We start from the raw sequence: 23,295 nt of genomic DNA, 5'->3' as shown, positions 1-23,295 counted from the left end.
ACTAGGTAAATCTATAGTGTTAGCCACATGTTGGACAAGGTAAATCTCTGGTGTTAGCCACATGTTGAATAAGGTGAACCTGTGGTGTTAGTCACATGTTGAACTAGGTACACCTATAGTGTTAGCCACATGTTGGACAAGGTGAACCTATGGTATTAGACATCATTATGACTTGTAGAAAAATGTTCTGATTCTTTCAAATATTTCCTAGTTTTGTGTGAAAGCTTTGTTTGAACCTGTGCTGGTCTCCTTTGCTGGTTTTTAATACAGAAATGGGCGGTGAGTTGGCGGGAGCAGTGTCATTGCCTGGAGCCATTGGGTCCGGTCCGGTGAGGATGGGAGGAGCTGTTGCAGGCCGTGCAGGAAAGAGGAGATCTGCAGGGTGAGTATGATCAGTGTTATACCCGTTAAGACGTTTTGTTGTCAGAACCTTACAAGTTCTTATTAATATTTTCTGAAAAGAAACAACAATCCATTTCTCACAAAAATCCATGTCGACATATTTCTCCAATTTTCTGCTGAGGGACAGAACCAAGTCCTGAATCTGTGCAACAATTATCAAGTATCATACATCCAGATGACCAGACCTTTAAAAAAATTCTGTATGATGACCTCCTGTAGATCTGTTTGGTTCTAAGTGGAAATGTCTGTGGGTTCAGGAAGTCCAATTAGTACTCCCAAACTCTGAGACCTTCTTTCACCTAGAACCTTATTCTGTAAATGCTTCTAGAACCAAATCCTGACTCAAAGTTTTTAACTAATATTTTAGCTGGTAGTTTTTGAATAAAACTGAATTATTTACAGTTTTCTGATACAGTTTTTAACCATTTTGTTTCTTTGTAACATTGTGGAAAATAGAACTGGATCAATGGCCAAACATGTCCCAGAATCAGATAACTCTGGTGTCAGTTCTGGCGCTAATGAACATTATTCAAGTTATCTGGATACACAGGACTCCTGAAAGACCCAGGTGGCAGCCAAAACTAGATGTTCACATGCAAAAGGAGAACCATCAGCTTAACGACTGAACGTTAGTTCAAGTGACATTTGCAATAACAGCATTGTAAAAAGTTAAGCATCATTGCACAGCATGTCAAGTCCAAGACCCAACGACAGCAGAAGTTTAATTTACTGGCAACTTGTCAAGCCCATCTCAATCCCAACAACACACTCAATGGCAGACAACACATCGGAAGACAGTCACACACCAGAGAGCCAGAGAAGTGGGTGAGGATTTTGTCTGACAGCAAGCTCACCCAGCCGGTGACAGAGATCCTTACCACAGGATTGAACTTTGTGGTTGCACCAAGAAAAAATCCTCTAGTAGAGATGATCCCAGCCACAGAGTCAGCCATCCACAACAACAAAATGTCAGAATTTGAAGCAGAACAACTTGGGAAGAAAGTTTCAGCCTACCTCAACATATCCTCTCTGGCTGCATACGTTGGACTCTGTCTATCCTGGAGTCTTACATTTTATCACTGGTCCTGGGTCCTTTACCTACCACTGTCTTCTGTAGACCTGCGCTGGATGGACTGCCTTATCCACCCACAGATTCTATCCCTGATATAACCTTATTTACAAAGCCATCTTGGGTTTACCTCCCTTTATCTCCTGTCATTTGTTGTTAGGAAATCTTCATGAGGTTCTTCTCTGCGTTCCGATAAGTTCATTTTATTAACCGTAAAGTTCGACCTGATAACAACAAAAACTCTTTCCAGTTCGCTCCGACTGGAGTCCACTACAAAAAGACTTGAAGTTGGTCTCTTTGAACGTTTTGAAGGCCATTTTGAAACAATTTGTAAATGAGGCTTTTGTTTGTAAATATTTTAACTGATATTTAATTCTACTTTAGTCCTTTTTTATATTTCTTATTTGTTTATTTTTTAAACATGATGTATTTTAATTGTGCTTTGATATTTGGGGTTTTATGGCTGGTAATGTTTGTGTGCTGCTGCCATTCTTTGTTCGGTCTCTCGTGAAAATGAGATTTTTTAATCTCAATGAGATCTACTCTGCTTAAACAAAAGAGAATAATGATTAAAACAATTATTTGAGCAGCCCTAATTTTGTACAGTATTCCAGTTTCATGGAAACAAAAACTATTTTTGTTTTTCAGGATGGACTTTGAGGATGAGGACGGAGAAGGACCAAGCAAATTTTCAAGGTGAGAACCCTGAAATCAAAGCAGACTCAAATTTTAGGATATTGGTGGGCCCATACCATACAATTTTATTTATAGAGCACTTAAAACAGCGACAAGGCCAACCAAAATGCTGTACAGACAGAAAAACAGGCAACACACAAAGCAATATACAAAATGAGGTAAATCAGAATATAGACATAAAAACATTGCAGATAATAAATATAACGACTAACCAGTGTGGAGCGTACAGTTTCAAAACACAGATCCTCTGGTGTTGAAAGCTACTGAATAGTAGTGGGTTTTTAAACGGGATTTGAAAACTGAGAGGGAGGGGGCCAGTCTGACAAGCAGAGGTAACTCGTTCCAAAGTCTTGGTCCTGCTACAGAGAAGGCCCTGTCACCTCTGCGCTTAAGACGAGTTCCTGGAACTGTGAGGAGCAACTGGTCCGCTGACCTCAGGGAACGTGGAGGGACATACGGCTGTAGCAGATCAGAGGGATGGGAGGGGGGGCGAAACTATTCAGCGATTTGTAGACATACAGGAGTATTTTGAACTGGATTTGAAGGTAGCCAGTGCAGAGAGGACAAGACTGGTGTAATGTGCTCTCTTTTGCCTGTACTGGTTAAAAATCGGGCTGCTGCATTCTGGACCAGTTGTAGTCGTGCAATGGAGGTCTGACTGATACCAAACAGGAGCGAATTGCAGTAATCAAGCCTAGATGTAATGAATGCATGTATTACTGTCTCCAGGTTATTTTATACAGTAAACATGATTTAAACAATAATTTTAAATGTATACCTTCTAGTTTCCTGGCTCTTTTTAGTGCTGACAGGAATCTAAGTTCACTGCCTTGGTTCAGTTTGACTCACTTCACCCGTGTGATGCTAACATTTGTTAGCATCACTTACATTAGCACCAGCATTTTTGTGTCCAGTTTGTCTACAACGTCTTAGTCAGAAACTGTCTGTTAGCTGAATAGATCTGGTTCCTGGTCGCCAGTTGCTGAGAAATGGATAACTAGACAGGTGCTGGTGAACGGATCAGTGTCTAGATGAATGGGTTACAGTTTCTTGGTGCTGGTGAATGGTTTCCACTCTCCACCTGCAGGTTCTAATGGTTCTGTCCTGTGCTCTAGAGAGAACCACAGTGAGATTGAGCGACGGCGGCGTAACAAGATGACGCAGTACATCACTGAGCTGTCAGACATGGTTCCTACTTGTAGCGCCCTCGCCAGAAAACCTGATAAGCTGACCATCCTGCGCATGGCTGTCTCACACATGAAATCCATGAGGGGAACTGGCAACACGTCCACCGATGGCGCCTACAAGCCCTCCTTCCTCACAGAGCAGGTACTGTCCACATATGGACCTCTGACTGCAGAGGTTTTAATGCAGCTCATCAGAACTCATCAGAAATGCTGCTTTAAAACAAAGATTCTGTCACACTGAATAAACTGTGGAAAGTTAGTTTCTTCTAGTAAAGACTATAAGGATGACAAAAAGGAGCTCATTGGCTCTATGCACAGGTCTGAACATAGTTCTTTGTTACTTTTGTTCTTTTATTAATCCTGAGTATAAAATTGTTAAAACTTTTAAAATATATCTTGTATTGTTTACTTAAAACGCAAAGTCAAAACAAATTCAGTGGTCATCTTTACTTCTAATTCTGTTCTAAAGTTCACATCGCTGAATGAAACCAAGGAGGCAGCTTCTTCTGACTGATGGCCTTCTTTTTCAGAGGGGCACATGCACAGCACTGCATTAAAGGTTCAGTTCAGCTGTTTTCAGCGGTCAGAGTAAAAAGCTTCACAGCAAAATGAGCTCTGAAGAAAGTTCTGATCCGACTGTGGCGCTTTCAGAGTGGATCCAGACTCAGATGAATTCTGATCGGAATAAAATAGCTAATTACTAACCTGAGCATGCTTTAAACTTAAAGCAGATTTCTGCTATCTTTCAAAACTCCAATTTCAAACATTTCATAGAGCTATATTTTAAACATCAAACATTTATGTCTGTTTTCTCAGAACATACTGTAGTCCAATTGTCAGTAAGGATTTGTGTGTTACTCAACAGAAGGTTATTTCTGTCATGCAGAGAAACTAACAGCATAAAAATCAATAAAACCGTGTTTCCATGGTCCACTGACGTAGTCCTCCATAGTTAGACTCATGAAAGTCCTGTCTGTTGAGCCATGCATCCCTATAACTGAGTAATGATGACTTCCTGAGGGTTTTTTAATCAGATTCAGAGTTTATTGTCATGTGGTACATGTGGTGGAACGAAATTATGTACACAGCGTCCCAGTTACATCCCACAATAAAATATTAAAGAAAAACAGTAATAAAATCTAAAACATAAACTAAGAAAAACATCAACTAAAAATACACTAAGCCCTAATTCAATTAGGGAGGAAAATCACACCATCCTGCCTCTTGATTCTTTATCAGATGAAACGACTTTAGAAATGTCACTAGAGTACGATTGTGTTTGGTCTCTTTCAGTCTTGTTGAGCTCTCTAAATTGTCAAAAATAATAATTTCATCCAAACCATGAACATGTTTGCTAGATCCCATCCCAACCAGAGTCAGAGTCAGAGTTTCTTTATTGTCATTCGCACCTCATGTGGTACATGTGGTGGAGCGAAATTATGTACACGGGGTCCCAGTTACATCCAACAATAAAATGTCTAAGAAAAACAGTAATAACATCTAAGATATGAACTAAGAAAAACATCAACTAAATATACACTAAGCACTCATAACATAAAACATTGAACATCAGCACAAACATGAACATGAGTCTGTGAGCAGATGTGCACACATGAACACATCAACATTGAAACAGATCAGCAGCAACATGAAACAGATCAGCAGCAACCAGACTGTGCAAAGAGGTGTTTCCTGTTAGTGTCTCTGTTTAGATGACTGTGTTGTCCTGAAGAAATTCAGTATTTGCCAGCTGCTTCCATTCTCACAACACAATGAGAAGCAACAAAAACACAAAAAGAAACAACCTCTCCACAAGTCTAAAAACATCACACCAGTAAATGCCCAGTGAAATACTGAAAAACAAGGATGAACTAAAACAGTTTTCATTAGCAAAACCTTAGCAAACAGGATCTACTCGGACCACATGTTAGTGTGTCCATCCAATCAGAACTCCATTTCTCCAAACTGGGAGAAATATATGCTGCAGGTAAGATACTGAGTGCTGAGAATGTCTCCACAGAACCTTGGTACAAAGTGTACCTGTAATGCTGTCGGTCAGACTGCATCAAGAATATGTGTGAGAATAAAGTTCTGCTCGCTTCGACTCATGGTTCTGTGCTGGTATCATTTGACTTTGAAGTAAGCAGTAAAAAAATGTTCCAACTAGACGACGCAGAACCAAGGTGAGGTCCTCCTAGTTTTCTCTTTAATAAACTGTGTTCTGGTGTGGACCCTGCAGGAACTGAAGCACTTGATTCTGGAAGCAGCAGATGGCTTCCTGTTTGTGGTCGCTGCAGAGACGGGCCGGGTCATCTACGTGTCGGACTCTGTGACGCCGGTTCTAAACCATCCCCAGTCAGAGTGGCTGGGCAGCACTCTGTACGAACAGGTCCACCCGGATGATGTGGACAAACTGAGAGAACAGCTGAGCACCTCAGAGAACTCCATGACAGGTACAGACAGAATCAAACCCATCTTCGTCAAAGTTACTGATCGAGCATTCCTCTGTGACTTCATTTATTAATCATCATCTCCTGGATGAACGGACTCCAGGACTCAAATCTCCTTCTGATGGAAACATTCAGTCACTTTTCGGGTCTATTTCTCAAAAATACAAGTTCGCTAAAGACGTGCTGTAAAGTACTGCAAGTCCATTAAAAAGGTTTATAAAACTAATTAAATGATCATTTATTCAGTCCATTGCTTAAAATGAATAAAATCATGAACAGCAATTGAGTTTATTGTTAGATTATTGTTGTATTTATTAATAATATGGACCTTGTTCATTCGTTTATAAACTGAAATTTTCTCAAGCAAAAACAGGTAATGACTTTACTTATTACTTTTATTCTTTAGCATAAATAAAGACTTTGAATAGCTTATGACTTAAGGTAGAATACACATGGGCGCAGGTGAGGGGCAGGTGTAGGCGGAGCCTGAGAACTAAGGAGAACAGAACAGAAAAACTTGCGAAAAGTAACTGATTCACCCGAAACATACAAATACAAAACAAGAATAAATTCAGAATGCGTCATAAATCTCCCAATGCCGTGACAACATTCCCCCATTTCTCTAAGAGACAGTAACACCATCCCATCAGGACAGTGCCTCCATCTTAGAAATGGTACCTCCCATCAGTGTGAGAACAAATGCTGCTGCTTTAACTGGGTGTGTGTGGACAGATTCTGAAAGAAAAGACCAGGTGAGACAATTGGAGATGTGAAAGTGAATCATCTGACTTCAGGAACAGAATCAGGAGGAGGCAGGTGGGCCTTGACCCCATCCCAAGGTGTAGGACCAGGAACAAATGAAGGCAATTTATGACTTTAATGACATTAGTAAGCATCTAAAATCCTGTACTGTTAAAAACCCACAGTCCAGAGGACATCCCAAAGGTCAAAGGTCATGAGTCTCAAAGAAGATGCTGTTCCTTGTTGGACAGAATCCCATGAACAACTATAAAAAAAGGCCTAAAGTACTTCTGTAACATCAGTTTTAATCTATACTCGGCTAAGTTTTACTTATGTTACTATAACCTTTGACCTCTTTAACCTGAGATGTGTTTTTTTATCAGGACGGATTCTGGATTTGAAGACTGGAACGGTGAAGAAGGAGGGCCAACAGTCGTCCATGAGGATGTGTATGGGCTCCAGACGCTCCTTCATCTGTCGCCTGAGGTGAGTGTGTTGTCAAAAATATCATGACCTTTGACCTTAACAATCCATCAGATAATTGTATCTGTTTTCTGTTTGTGCTCTGACCTGTTCAGGGTCACAGACTGGGAGAGGAATATCGTGCATTTTTAAATTAAATATTCTGAGCTACTAAACCTCTGAACCAAAACAAATACTTTTGAAACTTGAATTGAAGCTGAAGTGAAAATGAATCCCCTCAAAAGGTGTTTTTATTTTAAACTGTTTTCAGATTTCTCTTTTTGAATAAGATATATATGATCTATAATATTAACAATATATTGTAATAGTCACAAAGAGGTTTTCTGCTCTCATTTATGACTTGTTCCTGCAGCCCATTTCTCATCAGAATGTCCTGTTTACCCAACTTCTGACTCAAGCCTTGTTTCCAGTGCCAACCTTCGAGGTCAAACAATGAGTGAAAGGCATAATAATGAAGCCATGCTGGCTCAGACATCAGCCCGATTAACAATGTCTGCATTAGATATTGTGGAACCAGGACATTCTAATGAGAAATGGGCTACTGGAACAGGACATGCATAGACAAGGGCAGAGAACTTAACACTGTTGGAATCCTACTAGGCGAGCAACCCTAGAGAGAGGGGCTATAAGGGAAGGATGTGGGGAATTATGGAAACTTTGATACCCATCATCCAGATTGACCCAGAAACTAGTTTGGACCCAGTGTTCCAATATTAAAGTGAGGAATCTGCTATCAGACCTAGAGACTGGTGAGGTACAACATAGATAAACTATGGTCAGGAGGAGCCAGGACAGCAGGTCAGAGGGGGATTAACTATCATCCCACCATCAGAGTCTGGGTACCAAGCCCCAATGACACCTGTAACCTGCACCCCTTGCTAAGGCTAAGTGATAAAGTACCTTCTGAAAGTCTGTTGGAAGATGTTAGAAGAAGCTAAATATTGCTATTGACACTATCACAAAAAATATAAGCCAATACCAATGAGCTGGTATAAACCACACCAACAGTGATCCTTGACTTGATTGGCAAGTCATTGAAAAAGGAGAGAATAATGAAGAAGAGGAGAAAATTAGAACAACAGAAATGTGCAATTAAGAATCCACAACCTGTCCAACCTGTCTAGAGACTGCCAAACGAGGCCTCAAAGCATTTTTCACCTAAAGAGGTACACTCAAGAACCAGGCGAATAACGTGAGAGAAGGAGGCGTCACATAATACCCCATGGTTACAGTAACTAAGATCTGAACACAGTAATCTCCCAGAATCAGTATGATACTCATCACAGGACATCCAGGACAGAATCTCGGGAATGAAGAGCTGGACTGCACCTGGGCCTGACATGATCCACATTTACTGGCTAAAGAAACTGCTCTCCATGAACGCCTAGCAGCACAGATGAACCATCTGCTAATGGAAGGGTCTCACCCAGAGTGGTTGACCCAAGGCCAGACAGTCCTGATCATGAGACCCCCAGAAAGGGGCAATTCCATCCAACTACTAGTCAATCTCCTGCCTCTGTACAACATGGAAGCTCCTATCAGATATCATAGAGCTAAAATGAATAGACACATGGGTCAATACCTGAGTGAGGCACAGAAGGGAACTGGCACCAACACCAGGGGATCCAAGCACCAGCTACTTGTGCACTGCCTGGTTTAACTTTAGGAAAGATGATCACTCCATGCCACACACATGGATTCTGGAGTGGTTGAAACTATACATCAACAGAATCAAATCCAATTTATTTATCAAGCACATTTAAAAACAACTGTCGTTGTCCAAAGTGCTGCACATAATACAAATATTGAGAAGACAATACTAAAACAGGAGGCAATAAAAGCACAGAAGAATAAAAAAAAAACATCTAAATGAGATTAAAAACATAAAATAAAACCAATAAAAGAAGCAGTAAATAAATAAATAGTCAACTCTCATTCTGTATTAAAAGCCAGGGAGTACAAATGTGCTTTAAAATGTGACTTAAAGACAGCAAGAGTTGAAGCCTGTCTGTTATGAAGAGGCAGCTGGTTCCACAATCTTGGAGCTAAAACTGAAAAGGTCCAATCACCTCTGTGGACCAACTTGGACAGGACAGCCAAAAGCAAATGATAATTGGATCAGAGGGATCTAGAGGACACATAGGGCTGCAGGAGGTCCTACAGGTCTGCAGGAGTCTGTCTATTCGGGGCCTTATAGGTCAACAATAAAACTTTTAAATGACTCAAACGTGGAGTCGATGAAGGGACGCAGCAGCGAGGAGATCTGTCCACGCTTCTTTGTTTGTGTTAAAAAAACGAGCTGCAGCGTTGTGGATCAGCTGCAGATGAGAGGCTGGCCTGGATAACACCAACAAATAGAGAGCTTCAGTAGTCGAGTTGGGAGGTAATAAAAGCATGAATCAACCGTTCAGTCTTTAAAGGATAAAAATGATTTCATTTAAGATAAAAGCACAGTTTAAAAAAGGATCCAATAATGGTCAGTCAGGTCATCTGGACAGTTCCTTTTTTGTGGAAAGACATTTTGCCCTCTATCCAGAGGGCTTCATCAGTCTGAGGAGTCCCAAGTAAACTGTTTTCCCCATTAAACAGTACACTCCTTTAGTGGACCAACAAGTTTGCTGGTGATAAGATGGTTTCTGAGGGCTGTCCTGTCCCCCGTAAGCTCCTCCCAGTCAGGCAGCCACAGCCAAAGTGGTTTCAGTGAGATATAATGATTTTGCTTCAACTGAAAGTAGACCTGAGTGTTGTCTGCATAAAAATGTAAAGAAACATTACATTTTCTAAAAATGGAGCCTAAAGGTACCATATAAATGCAAAATAATAACAGTTCAAAAATAGAACCTTGGGGTACTCTGCATGTGAGGGAGGCAGAGGAGGAGACAGATTTTCAGAGGCATATGCAGAAACTCCTGTCAGACAGGTCTGAACCAGTCCAGAGCAGAACCTGTGACACCACATTGTTCCTGCCTGGAGAAATGTCTGAGAAGTCCTTAATAAAATCCTTATTATATTTCGGAGGTCTGTAGCCAACTGAGTATAGAGTGGGGCGGGAGCAACCCAACTCAAACATCAGAAGTTCAAAAACTGAACACTAAGAACTTTCATCAAGAACTCAGTGGGAACATGGAAGACAATTCTAGAGGCCCGTTCAAAGCCAATTGCACAAGTCAGCATCAAAAGTGGCATATACCAAGGTGATGTACAGTCCTCACTCCTGTTCTGCATAGGCCTGACCCCACTCAGCCAGATCATTGCAAAGAATGACTATGATACTGGTTCCAAAGTGGAACAATCATCAGTCACCTCCTCTACCTGACATCAAGCTGTGTGCCAAAAATGGCCAAGACATTGACCCACTTCTCCACCTCAGTAGGGTTTTCAGCAATAACATGTGTCATGTCAATGTCATTTGGACTGATGATATGCAAGAGAGGCAAGATGATCACAACTGAAGAGGTTGCACTACCTGAAGGTAACATTGCAGATGTCCAGGACAGCTACCTGTTTTTTGGAATCCCACATGTAAATGGCAATCATGATGAGGCTGCAAGAAAGTCAGCCACAGAGAGTTAGGCAGGTCCTGAAGAGCCAGCTCAATGGCAAGAACAAAGTCTGAGCCATCAACACATGTGCAGTGCCAGTCGTCAGATAACCGGCTGGTATATTAGAACTGGCCAAAGGAGGAGATAGAAACCACTGACATCAAGACTCAAAAGCTCCTAACAATACATGAACTGGCACTCAACATAAGAGCAATGGAGACCAGGGTCTACCATACCAGACAAGGTCCAAGATACAGACTGTGCAAAAATGTCCTTGAAACAGTCCAACACATAATAGCAGGATGTAAGATCCAGGCAGGTAAAGCATACATAAAAAAGGTTAAAAAAAAAAAAAGTTCTAGGAGCACAGCAGATGTTTGAAGGGAAAATTCTTAGAACCATCCAACAGATTATGAATCTTCTAACCCTAGTTTTAACAATTCTTAGGATTTTTTTTTTATCAAACATTTAAAACATTTAAAAAATAGTTAAATCAGGCAAATCTTTAGTAAAAACAGATTTATTTTTAAGACTGGTGTTTTTGAACATTTCTGTTCTGTTTTTGATCCTCAGCAGCTTTCAGAAATGCTTGTATCAGCTAAATTATTTTCTGTGTTTTTGATGTTTAGGTGTGGCAGCTCTCCTCTGGACCACATCTCTCTAAACCGACTGTCCAACATGAGGAAGAGATACAGGTGCAGGTTTCTGACTCAGGTCTTCTTGCTTTAGATATGGGGTTCTGATCTTTGGGTCTTTCTAATTAAGCTACTTCTAATCTGGATATTATTGATCAAAGTATGATGTTCTGATTGGGGTCTTTATGATTCAGATATGGGGTTCTATTCCAGATGTTATTGGTCCAGGTATGGGGTTATGATCTTGTTGGTATTAGATCAGCGTTAACCCTGTGTTAAACTTGTTGTAAACCCGAGTTAAATCTTTGAATAACTTGTGTTTTCCATGGGTTAAAAATGTTTAACCTGGGGTGTGATTTGGAGGAACAGCCTCTCTGATCTAAACCCAAGCAGAGTTTTGTTATTGGACTTCTATGCTAGTCAGGGTTTGTCCCTCACAAACCCCATGTTCAAACATAAGGGTGTCCCTTAGCGCACATGGCAACAGAACACTGTAGACCGCAGATCAATGACAGGTTTTGTAGTTGTGTGATCTGATCTGTAGATGTATGTTTAGGACATTTGGGTGAAGTGAGGAGTTGAGCTGTCAACTGATCACCACCTGCTGGTGAGTTGGATCAGGTAGCAGGGGAAAATGCTAGACAGACGAGGTAGACCCAAATGTGTAGTGGGAGTTTGCTGGGAATGCCCGGCAGAAAAACCTTTCAGAAGGTCAAGTTGAAGGAGTCCTATCAGGCCTTGTTTGCTTGTAGGACTCTAGAGGCACCTGAAGAGTATCTATCTGCAAGCCAAGCATGCTCTTCCTGAGGCAAAAGCTTGGATGTGGAAAGAGTTTGGTGACACCCTGAATAGAGACTCTTGATCACCACCAAGGAGATTCTGACAAACCATCTGGTGGCCAAGACAGGGAAAGCAGCACTTTGCCAACACTATGCATAATGAAAGTGGGGTGATGATGACGTCAACCAGTGATGTCATCCGGAGGTGAAAGGAACACTTTTCAGACCTTCTTAATCCCACCAGCATGTCTTCCATGGAGGAATCTGAGTTGGAGGTCTTCTGGGTTGGTCCATCCATAACCGAGGCTGAGGTTGCTGAGATAGATGAAAAGCTCCATGACGACAGTTCTCCTGTGGTGGTTGAGAGTCACCCTGAGTTCCTCAAAGCTCTAAATGCTGTGGGGCTGTCTTGGTTGAGACACCTTTGAAACATTGCATGTACATCTGGGGCAGTGCCCCTGGATTGGCAGACTGGTGTGGCAGTTCCCTTCTTTAGAAAGGGGGACTGGAGAGTTTCTTTCAATCACAGCAGCGTCTCTCTCCTTAGCCTCCCTGGTAAGGTCTATTCAGTGGTACTTGAGAAGCAAGTCTGACCAATGCTCAAACCTCAGATTCAGGAGGAACAAAGCTGGTTCTGTCCTGGCTGTGGAACACTGGACCACCTCTTACCCTCACTAGGATCTTTGAAGAGTCATGGGAGTTTGTCCATCCACTCTGCATGAGTTTTATGGACTTGGAAAAGGCAGTAGACCATGTTCCTCAAGGTACACTATGGGGGGTGCTCGGTGAGTATGGGATTAGGTGTCTGTTGTTACAGGCCATTCAGTCCCCATACAAGCAGTGCAAGAGTTTGGGTCACTTTGTAGGCAGTAACTCAGACCTTCTCAGGGTGGAAGCTAGACTCCACTACCTGTTGTCAGCAATTCTGTTTATAACTTTTACAGACAGAATTTATGGTGCAGCCAGGGGCAGAGAGGGTCCAGTTTGGTGGCCTCAGGATTCTTTCAATGCCATTTATGGATGATACGGTCCTGTTGGCATCATCGGGCCATGATCTTCAGCTCTCATTGTAGTGATATGCAGCCACGTGTGAAGCAGCTGGGTGGAGGGTCTGAACATTCACATCTGAGACCATTGTCGTCAGTCAGAAAAGGGTGGATTGCCCTCTCTAGGTTGGGAGTGAGGTGCTGCCTCAAGTGGAGGAGTTCAAGTATCTTGGGGTTTTGTTCATGAGTGAGGGAAGAATGAAGTGTGAGATCTACAGATGGATTGGTGTAGCTTCCGCAGTGCCAGTTAATTGTGCTGAAAAGAGCTGAGCTGCAAAGAGAAGCTTTACCTCTCTGTTTATGAACTCTAGGTGGTGACCAAAAGAATTAGATCAAAGATACAGGCAGTCTAAATGAGTTTTCTCTGTGCAGGGTAGCTAGACTCTCCCTTAGAGATAAAGTGAGAAGTTCAGTTCTCCAGGAGAAGCTTGGAGTATTGCCGCTGCTCCTCCATATCCAGAGGACAGTTGAAGTAGTTCCTGGATGCCTCCCTAGGGAGGTTTTCCAAACATGCCTAACTGGGAAGAGGCCCCAGGAAGACCCAGGACATGCTAGAGATACTGTCTCTCAGCTATCCTGGAAACTCCTAGGAGTCATCCCAAAAGAGTTGGAAGAGGTGGCTTTGGAAAAAATGTCTTACCTTCCTGTTCAAGCTGCAGCCCCTGCAACCTGACTCTGGAGCAAGAGCAAGAGGAAAATTTTGGATGGATAGACACCTGTGTTTACATGTGTACATTATGAATGTACACATATGTGTTTAAATGTTGTACCTGATTTAAACTTGGGTTTATCATGTGTGTAAAAACAGATGCTATGTCTCTGGATCTGTGTTCCTAATCTGCTGATTTTTGTTTCTGATGACCAGGAATGGTCTCGGACCCTCTAAAGAAGGAGAGGCTCAGTACTCTGTGGTCCATTGTACAGGATACATCAAAGCCTGGCCTCCTGCAGGTAAACACTCTTTTACCTAGAAATTAACCTTAGAGAGGTTTATTAAAACCAGAACCAGTCTTGGTGCTTCATCAGTAACGTGATACTGAGAGTGTGTATGTATTTTAAAATCAGAAGAGCTACACGTCAACAAACGCATCAGATTATCACGTGCACTCACAAACAGCACAAGTTTGCACACATGCTGCACACGTGTTCTGAAAATAACGTGGTTCATTTCTCTGTACTAAAAATACTCGTTTGGAATGTTCTGGACTTTGTCCTGTGCACAGAGGAAACAAACACGCACACACACTTCCAGATGTGTTGCTCTTTAAGTTTCTGTGGCTGAAGAGAAAAATGAATTCATGAAAAAAGGTGAAGACATTGCTTTGTTCTTCTTCTCTCTGGTTGCATTTTAAATTTATTTTTCAAAAACATTGGCACGAATGTGGCTCTGGTTTCATAGACGTGGCTCTGGTTTCCTGGACGTGGGTCTGATTCAGACCTAAACAGTTAATTTGATCCGGATGGTTCATCTGATGTTTATTGGTACTGAAGGCGTTTGAGTTCTGGAAATGATGCCGCAGGTTCACAGTGAATGCCAATGTTCTGTTGGTGTTGAAGTCCAGTCATAACAGAATTCTTTCGTGCTCGTTGTTGGGTTCTGTTGTGTCTGATTCTCACTTCTCGTTGGACTCAGGCATGACGATACCAGAGGAGGACACGGAGGCGGGTCAGACAGGAAAGTACTGCCTGGTGGCCATCGGCAGACTGCAGGTACGCCAGAACCTAACAGAATCAGAACCAGGTACTGATTGTGTAATGGCTGATGCGTCTCTACTGCCTCTCCCTCCCTCAGGTAACCAGTTCTCCAGTCTCTATGGACATGAACGGCCTGTCGGTTCCCACAGAGTTCCTGTCTCGCCATAACTCAGATGGTGTCATCACATTTGTCGATCCTCGCTGTATCAGCGTCATCGGGTACCAGCCTCAGGTCTGTTCAGAATTCAGGACCACCTGATGCCCCTGAATCTTAAAGATTAATCATTATTTCTGTATACAGTCAATCCCTAATGTAGACTTTAATAAATGTATTAATGCTTAGGTAGAACTGGACACCTGCCTGGTGGTCCATTGGCCACCTTGGTTCAGAAAGGTTTCTTGATCTGCCAGTAGGTGGCAGTGGTAAGATTACCTGTTGGGATTATCCGGTGTTCTTTTTACACACTTAGCAAGTTTACTTTACTGATAACAAAAACAATTAATCTGTTGTATTTTGGAGTCAGATCTATAAAAATATCAAGTATTAAACATCACAAACATGAAAAATATTTCTGCAGCTAAAGGGTGATTCTTAAAGAGGAATGAGCCAAAACCTTTACTGTATGTTCTGTGTGGAACCAGACTGGGAGGGACTAGAGGACGTTCTGTAAACTGTCCAGCAGAGGAACTGGCTCAAATACCAAAGGTCAAGAACCAAGAACTGAGAGATGGCTGAAGAGTTTTACACAGCACTGTTTGAGCTATGCATTCAAAAAGTCAGTTTATCAATCATATATCTGCTCTATTTCATTCAGTTCAGTTTATTTCTATAGCTCCAAGTCCCAACAGAAGTTCTCTCAGGACACTTTACAAAAACATACATTATAAAAGCCAATCAGTAAAAGTTATCTAAGGAAGCACCAGATTGTGTTGAATCTTTACTTTGTCGCAGTCTCCCGTCCTGAGCAAGCACAAAGGAGACAGTGGGAAGAAAAAAAAACTCCCTTTTAACAGAAAGAAACCTCCAACAGAACCAGGTTCAGGACGAGCGGCCATCTGCTTCAACTGCTGGGGTTTGAGAGGACAGGAAGTAGAAACAAACACAGAATGACACTATCCAGGTGGAGGTCTGGGTGGATCTGGGTCTCAGTGATAGAGGGTCAGGGTGTCAGGTTGGGAGTATTTTTATTTCTATAGTTTTATTTTTGTAAAATTCTTAATATTTTGCTCTGGAGGATACTGGACCTGTTAAGTTTCTGGAAGACCCATATCTGCTGGATCTGAAGGTCCATTTCAAACAGTTGATCTTAGAACCTGTCGGTTGGACTTTAGTTTTTATTGTTTTATCTTCATGTCCTTCAAATTTGAACTTTTCCTGCTGAATGGCATTTATATGGATCAGTCCGAACATCTGGTTCTTCTCTGACGTCAGCATCAGTTCGATCCGTTCTCTGAGGGTTTCAGTTTTCAGACTGACCCTCTGATGGTCAGAAAAGAGATTTTAGGAGCCAGTAGAAATTATAAAATCATATTTTGACTCATGCAGATGTTTGTTCTGAACCAAATGAGGCCCGTTATTTGTTCAGGATCAGTTCCTGTTACCTGACTGTTCTTTGTTCTCTAGGATTTGTTGGGGAAAGATATTCTGGAATTTTGCCATCCTGAAGACCAGAGTCACCTGAGAGAAAGTTTCCAACAGGTACAACTGGACTGGATCTGCACTTTGATATGATTGGTTCTTTTTTGGTGTCGACTGAACGCGGGTGTAAACAAAACCAAGACATTTCCAGACGAACACAACTTCTCATAAGCTGGTCAGTTTGTACCCAGAGGTCACCCTTACGTACTCAGTGCTTCCATCTAGTACTGCTGTTCCCATGGTTCCCATCCATGCTCCTTTCATACAAACATTTGAGCCCTGTGACCCAATATGCACATCTGTGCAGAACCAGCTCCATTAATCTATGTTGGTCTCAGTGTGACAAAGACCCACTCCAGGCAGACTCTAGAATAAACCAGTGTTTAGGGTGTACAACGAGACCTGGAGTCAAATCTAGTTTATTAGTTCATCCAAGAAAAATAAACTCGATTAGGAGGCACTGCTTCTGGTTCTGAACCCAGATCCAGGTCGACTGATGAAGTCTCCGTCCTCCAGGCTGAAACACAGAATTCAGTCTGTTTATTATTAGTAACATATCTGGTACTGATGACACAGACACACAGGTTCTGGAGATCCAAACTCCTTCCTCTTCATTGTATTTATCCAACAGTTAAAGCTGTCTTAGATCAGTGCACAGAAACACAAGTCCAAACCAGCATGTCTAATGTGGTCCTGTTTCCACAGACTTGTAAAACTACTCTTTCTCAGAAAGACTCACGTCTGAAAGAGATGCTACGTCAGATCATTGTAGTTCTTTACACTTCAGTCTGCCTCTGTTCTCTCCACCAAACGACACTGATGGTACAACGCCATGTTAGAGGGCTGAGCGCAGAACGTGTCGGTCCACCAGGAGTCCACTGAACCTCTGGTCTGATCAGATGTGCTGATCAGGTGGTCTCCCTCGGGACACATGGACTTGGACGTTATTCGGCTGAGAAAAGTGTGACAAACTCAACAGACAGTGTCATGCTGAAGTGTAAAGGTGTGATATCAAGTCATGTAGCATTCTCTCACACCGGAATGTCGTTTTTGAGCAAGATATGTTTCAGAAGCCTAAAAAACTATGACAACTGGGTCCTCATGGGTAATTCCAGCTTAGATCCTCCATGCTCTAGGACCAGTGTCATGGATGATATGATACAACTGTTGATGACTATTTGAAAAATGACCAGACCCTTTAAAATGTGGAACTGGAGGTAACCCAGACAAGATCTAACTTCAGTTCTTGTCTGATTTCCTGCTGTGGAGCCCAGTTAGTGTTTGGGTTCTGACAGTCTGCTGTGTCTGTAGGTGGTGAAACTCAAAGGTCAGGTCCTGTCAGTCATGTATCGTTTCCGGATGAAGAACAGGGAGTGGATGCTGATCCGAACCAGCAGTTTCACCTTCCAGAACCCCTATTCAGATGAGATCGAGTACATCATCTGCACCAACACGAATGTCAAGTAGGTTTTTCACTCAGTTTCTGTCAGCTCTGCTTGAAACGGCTGCACAATTGTTGGCTCCTTGTTCTGATGCACACCTCAACACATTACAGGAGACTTTTTCTGCCAGCTCTGTTTGAATAAATTTAAATAAATCAACAAAGTTCGTGCTCAGTCATTAAATATATCAACTCTAGCTGTGGATAAAGTCCATTTGGTAAAGGAAACAAAACTTTAATTTAATGTTTGATTCACTCATTTTATTGGAACCAAGCACTGTTTTTACTAATCATCCTGCTGTGAAAAATAACTACAGTAGTCCCTTGTTAATCGCAGGGGTTCTGTACCCTGAAGCCCTGCGATAAGTGAAAAACTGCAAATTAGGAATACAATAGTCCAAATTCAAGTTCAAGTACAGTAAACTATATTAAGGCTTTAGAAACTAGGGGTGCACCGATTGCAGTTTTCTGGCCGATCACTGATTTCTAAAAAGTCTGACCTGCTGATTCCGATTTTTGCCGATACCGATTTTGTTTTATAAGAGACACTGTCAGGTGTTATAAGGTCACAATGCACTTTCAATTTTCCAATCTTATTTTATTGAAAAACATACCCTTGAACAATATCCTAGAAACAATACAAACTGGTTTTAACTGGCCATGAGGTAGTGCTCTGAAATATAAATGAAGTTTAGACAATAGTTGTTAAAACAAAAACAAAAAAATCAGTAAAATCGGTTTCTCGTGCAAGTATCGGCCGATTTCCCAAACTTAAGGAAATCGGGGCCGATTTATTGGTGCACCCCTATTAGAAACCCTTCCCACACTTTTGGAATGTTCTAAACTCTTAAACCTACATCATTTTAACAGCATATGTTACTAAATTTTACTTGCAGAACAGCAGCAGCTCTGGTTCTGGTCCAACTCTGTTTAAGTCCAACTCGGTTCGTTTCTGTAGACCTATCCTGCATCAATGAAGCCCACAAATCAGTCCTCTAAACTCTTAAACCTACTAATTTTAACAACATACAGTACTTATATGTACAGGAGCTGCAAAATTTTACTTACCAGTATCTGCAGTACAGGAGCAGCTCGGTTCTGGTCTGATCCGATAGATGAAATAAGTCCCAGTACAGCATGACTGAAGCCCACTGCTCCATCCAGCTTAGGTGCGCATGCTGCTGCCCAGGATTTAACCCACCACCTCTGGTCCAGTCCGGACCAGCACTGCGCGACCAGAACCTGACTGAACCCTGCAGCCGTCTGTCGTCTGCAGCTCCCAGGATTCGGGTCACACTGATTCTGGATCAGCTGCAGCCCACTACTCAGCAGTGAAGATGCAACTTGAAGGATGAGTTCAGCTTCAGAATTATTTATGACTTTCCTGCCAGTCCTGTGAGCAACAGAACTTACAGAACTTCAGACTTTGCTGCAAAACTTTCCCTCCATTTTGCAGAAAGCAGTGGTTGAAAGAGCAGTGTTGACTTCCAGGAAGTGATGGCTTCTGGGTAACGTAGTTCTTTAGACTGGCAAAACCGTGAAGGCTTAATAAAAGAAAACTACAAAATGGTGGCGCATTTAAATTATTATTATTTTTTTATATTATGTACATGTACAGTACTTAAAAAAAAACCGCAATAGAGCGAGTCCGCGATAAATGAACAGCGAAGTAGCGAGGGGCTACTGTATTATGTAGTACCTAGTATGAATGTGTGTGTGGAGGTAGATGAGGGCACAGATTTTGTTGTAAAGAGCTTCGAGAATCTCTATTAGATAGAAAGGCTCTATATAAACAGTCCATTTACCACTTACCATTTTTCATGCAGGACTGTTGCAGACATGTCTTGTCCCATCCTGGAAGTTTGGACATTGTGGAGGTCCAAGTTTTAAACTGCAGGAGATGCTCTGTTTATGAAGCTAAATTTACTTACAGACTCATCTCCTTCCTTCCTTCTGAGAGTCATTTGTTTTCCCGGTTCACAAGCTTAAATGTTCTGATCAGAAAATTAAAAGGTCTTCTACAGAATAAATGCTTACGTGCTTAGATTTTCAACCTTTGAGACTCACATTCTCAGTGAGAATGTGGGCTGAATGAAAACATCTTTGAGGTTTTCGTATAACAGGAACAGAGTTACGTTGTGGTTTTTTTGTTTGTTTGTTTGTTTGTTTTTTGTGGTGTTCTGTGCATGAATGAACTGAAGTGGAAGAAACCTGAGAGTGGTCAGTGGTACTTCTCCAAAAACCTGCTGCTAGCATGGCATGGCAGCTCAGCTGTGATGCATTCACAGACTGGGAAACAAGTTTGAATTTTAAGTGTTGGACCAGCCTGGTCAAGCTATAACCAGTTCAGTTCTGGTCAGCAGCTGGTTCCTCTGTGTGATGTTTTACAGGCAGCTTCAGCAGCAGCAGGCAGAGCTTGAAGTCCACCAGAGAGACAGTCTGACGGCCTACGATCTGTCCCAGGTAAGGCTACTGGTGTGTACTGGTGTCCTGTAAAGTCACATCATCGTCAACATCATGTCCTCTGCTCCCAGGTTCCTGTAGCCGGAGTCAGCACCGGAGTCCACGAGGGAGGCAAGACCATTGACAAGACCGAGGCTCTGTTCTCCCAGGAGAGGGACCAGCGCTTTACTGAGATGTACAGCAGCATCTCAGGCTGTAGGACACACTCAGACTTACACACACGGTCAGACAGATGGTGTTGTCAGTGCATAATTATTTCCTGTTTTCTCAACATTAGCTGGAGAGAAAAAGATGATGGTGCCGTCCTCCACAGCTGGAGGACAGCCCCTCTTCTCCCAGAGCTCCCCCTTCCAACAGGGACACTCCGGGAAAAGTTTCAGGTACATGTTTGCGCTCTCAGTTTGTCACCGTTACAGTACAACATTCTGTGAACAGAAAACCAACAAGAAGCTATTGAGAAGTTAACGGGTTGGTAACAGGTAGCTAACAGGACATGAACAAAAAGCTAACATAAGACTTACAAGAAGTTAAAGGGAAGCCACCAGTAGACTAACAGGGACTGCTTACAGGAAGCTAACAAAGTTTTGTTTATCTGTTTGTGGGTCTCAGTTCTTCAGTGATTCATGTTCCTGACATCCAAACATCAGGCTCATCTAATCAGAACCTGGCTCAGATCTCCAGGCAGCTGAACCCAGGACAGGTAGCATGGTCCGGGAACCGACCGCCCTTCTCTGGGCAGGTAACACACAAACACATGAAGAGGAGAAGTTTGCTTCTAGATTTTGGTTTATGCTGACATTTTAGTTGACGATCTGGTGTGTGTAAACACACAACCTGTGTTCTCCAGCCCAGTAAAACCCAGTCCAGTCCGTTTGGTATTGGGTCAGGACACAACTACCAGACAGATCCAGCCTCCTACAGCCCCCTCTCATCCCCGTCCACATCATCCCCCAGTGGAAACGCCTACTCCAGCTTGACAAACCGCAGCACGGCGTTCGGTAAGCTACACCTTTCATTGATCAGATGGTCAGATATCAGGAAAATAATTATCAGCAAACACGAAATGAATATTTGATCCTTCTGCCCATCTCCAGATGTGTCAGGAGAAGCTGGTCAGAGTGGAGCCCAGTTCCAGGGACGGCCCAGTGAGGTCTGGACCCAGTGGCAGAACCAGCACCATTCCCAGCAGGCTGGGGAGCAGCACAGCCACACCAACACAGCTCAGACCGAAGTTTTTCAGGTAAGAAACTCTGACAGCTCAGCTGTTGCTAGTTGGATGTAGATCTGTCAGTGACCTCTGACCTGTGTGACCTCTGACCCGTGTGTCTATGCAGGACATGTTGCCCATGACTGGAGACCCAACCCAGGGAACAGCGAACTACAACATAGAGGACTTTGCGGACCTCGGCATGTTCCCGCCTTTTTCCGAGTAGTCTGAGCAGAACCCCTCAGAACCTGCAGCTCTCTGCCGCTCTCACATGGACTCATGTTTGTGTTTAGCTTTTTCTTCTGATTCGTTTGTGTCTCTGGTCACCAGAGGCCTGTTTGTCTGTTTCCGGGCCACCGGAGACCCGTTCGTCGGAGCGATGAATGTTTCATCATTTGCATGTGGACTGTCTCTCTGGAGTCCAGAGTTCAGGCTCTTGGACCTGTAGTCTGGGTCTGGGACTGTCCAGTCAGCCTGAGTTTGTTGTAATGGTTGTGAGTGACTGCAGTTGAGGTTACTGAGCATGCTCAGTACAGTCCTCAGGAACACAGAAGGTTCCCTTCTCCGTGTTTATGGGATCAGATTTTATCTTAAACAACCAAGTTCTGATCTGATGATGATCCAGTAAACATGATTCAGATCTTCTGTGATGACCTGGATTATTTCACTATATGGAACCACAGAAGGTACTTCGCCTCCCATGATCTCCACAATGGATCATCTCTCCCACCAACCCTCTTCAGATCCTCCTCCTCCATACTCAGCATCCTTTGTCCAAAATGTCCACTTTCCCTCCTCTGCACATCCAGCTGACTGGACCACCACAGCAGATCCAACCAGTTCTTAAACCAACCAGAACAAGCATGAAACTGCCGAGAATCCTTCATCATAAATGTTCTGGAGATCTGCTCATGGACAGAATCCAACATTCAACGATCTTTATCGTATAGAGTTCAACTTTTCACCAAAACCCACAAACATCCAGAGATTTTCTATACAGAGAAAAGCTGTTCAATCATTTCATGTTCTTTAATCCAGCGGACCTGCTGCGTGTGTTGACCACATGGGTCAGCAGGAGGTTCTACAGCCTGGCTCAGGACCGGTTGAGTTCAGCTTATCAAACAAATGCTGATAAAACTCCCAGATCAGGTCCGACCGGAATCTGAATGACCGTTAATATCTGAGGTTAGTTCTGGTCAGATGACCCAGAGCTGGACTCTGTACCAGGTCTGGACAGGCTCTGATTAGACCAAATGGTTCTAGTTGTTCTGTGAAAGTTCTGCTTCAAGCAACCTGTGGATGTGCAGAAAGCATACTCAGTGAAGTGGTTCATCCTCAGGAGATCCTCATTCTGTGTTGAAGTCCTCGATTCTAGAAAAGCTGTGTATGAATCAAACCTGTGGCTAAGCTAATGCTAACAGTAAAGCTAACTGCTCATCACACCAGCCTGCTTTAAGGGAAATCCGCCATACTGAAGCACCAGTTTTACTTTTGTTGGCCCGTTTGATGTCGTTCAGCTCTATTTGACTATTTCTCTGTAATCTTCTCATCAACCAAGAAACGGAAGAATTGTTTGTAGTTTGATGGCTGTTACACAATAGCTTGATGTATGTAAATAATGTCATTTTTATGTCTCTCGTGCTGCTCTCACCCCATCTGTTTCTGTGGAGGTCCTAATGATGTCGTGTTTTATGTGTGTATTTAACTATTGATACTTAGATAACTGTACATTGAGTTCTGTATAAACTGTGTAAATGTGACCCATTATTTTATGTAACAAACTGTACTTGTGAAAATAAATTCTTCCTGCTTTGGTGGCT

At 42.6% G+C, this 23,295-nt stretch overlaps 1 protein-coding gene across 1 annotated transcript in view; it reads left to right on the top strand.

Moving 5' to 3' along the window:
- The window catches only part of arnt2 (aryl-hydrocarbon receptor nuclear translocator 2), a 28,532-nt gene extending 5,237 nt beyond the window's left edge, over positions 1–23,295 (top strand). Inside the window, exons 2-19 of the mRNA XM_037690464.1 lie at positions 271–382; positions 2,120–2,167; positions 3,283–3,496; positions 5,594–5,807; positions 6,929–7,031; positions 11,200–11,265; positions 13,896–13,981; positions 14,664–14,740; positions 14,823–14,957; positions 16,350–16,424; positions 17,676–17,827; positions 20,196–20,268; positions 20,340–20,463; positions 20,546–20,648; positions 20,878–21,007; positions 21,116–21,266; positions 21,363–21,508; positions 21,603–23,295. Coding sequence (XP_037546392.1) covers positions 271–382; positions 2,120–2,167; positions 3,283–3,496; positions 5,594–5,807; positions 6,929–7,031; positions 11,200–11,265; positions 13,896–13,981; positions 14,664–14,740; positions 14,823–14,957; positions 16,350–16,424; positions 17,676–17,827; positions 20,196–20,268; positions 20,340–20,463; positions 20,546–20,648; positions 20,878–21,007; positions 21,116–21,266; positions 21,363–21,508; positions 21,603–21,701 — 2,108 coding nt within the window. The 3' untranslated portion in view covers positions 21,702–23,295. The remainder of the gene's footprint in view (positions 1–270; positions 383–2,119; positions 2,168–3,282; positions 3,497–5,593; positions 5,808–6,928; positions 7,032–11,199; positions 11,266–13,895; positions 13,982–14,663; positions 14,741–14,822; positions 14,958–16,349; positions 16,425–17,675; positions 17,828–20,195; positions 20,269–20,339; positions 20,464–20,545; positions 20,649–20,877; positions 21,008–21,115; positions 21,267–21,362; positions 21,509–21,602) is intronic.

The sequence above is a fragment of the Nematolebias whitei genome, chromosome 2 (genome assembly GCF_014905685.2).
Source record: "Nematolebias whitei isolate Nwh7 chromosome 2, NemWhi1, whole genome shotgun sequence".
Classification (NCBI taxonomy): domain Eukaryota; kingdom Metazoa; phylum Chordata; class Actinopteri; order Cyprinodontiformes; family Rivulidae; genus Nematolebias; species Nematolebias whitei.
Note: the sequence above shows the minus strand (reverse complement) of the source record. Positions and strands in the feature narration are given on the sequence as shown.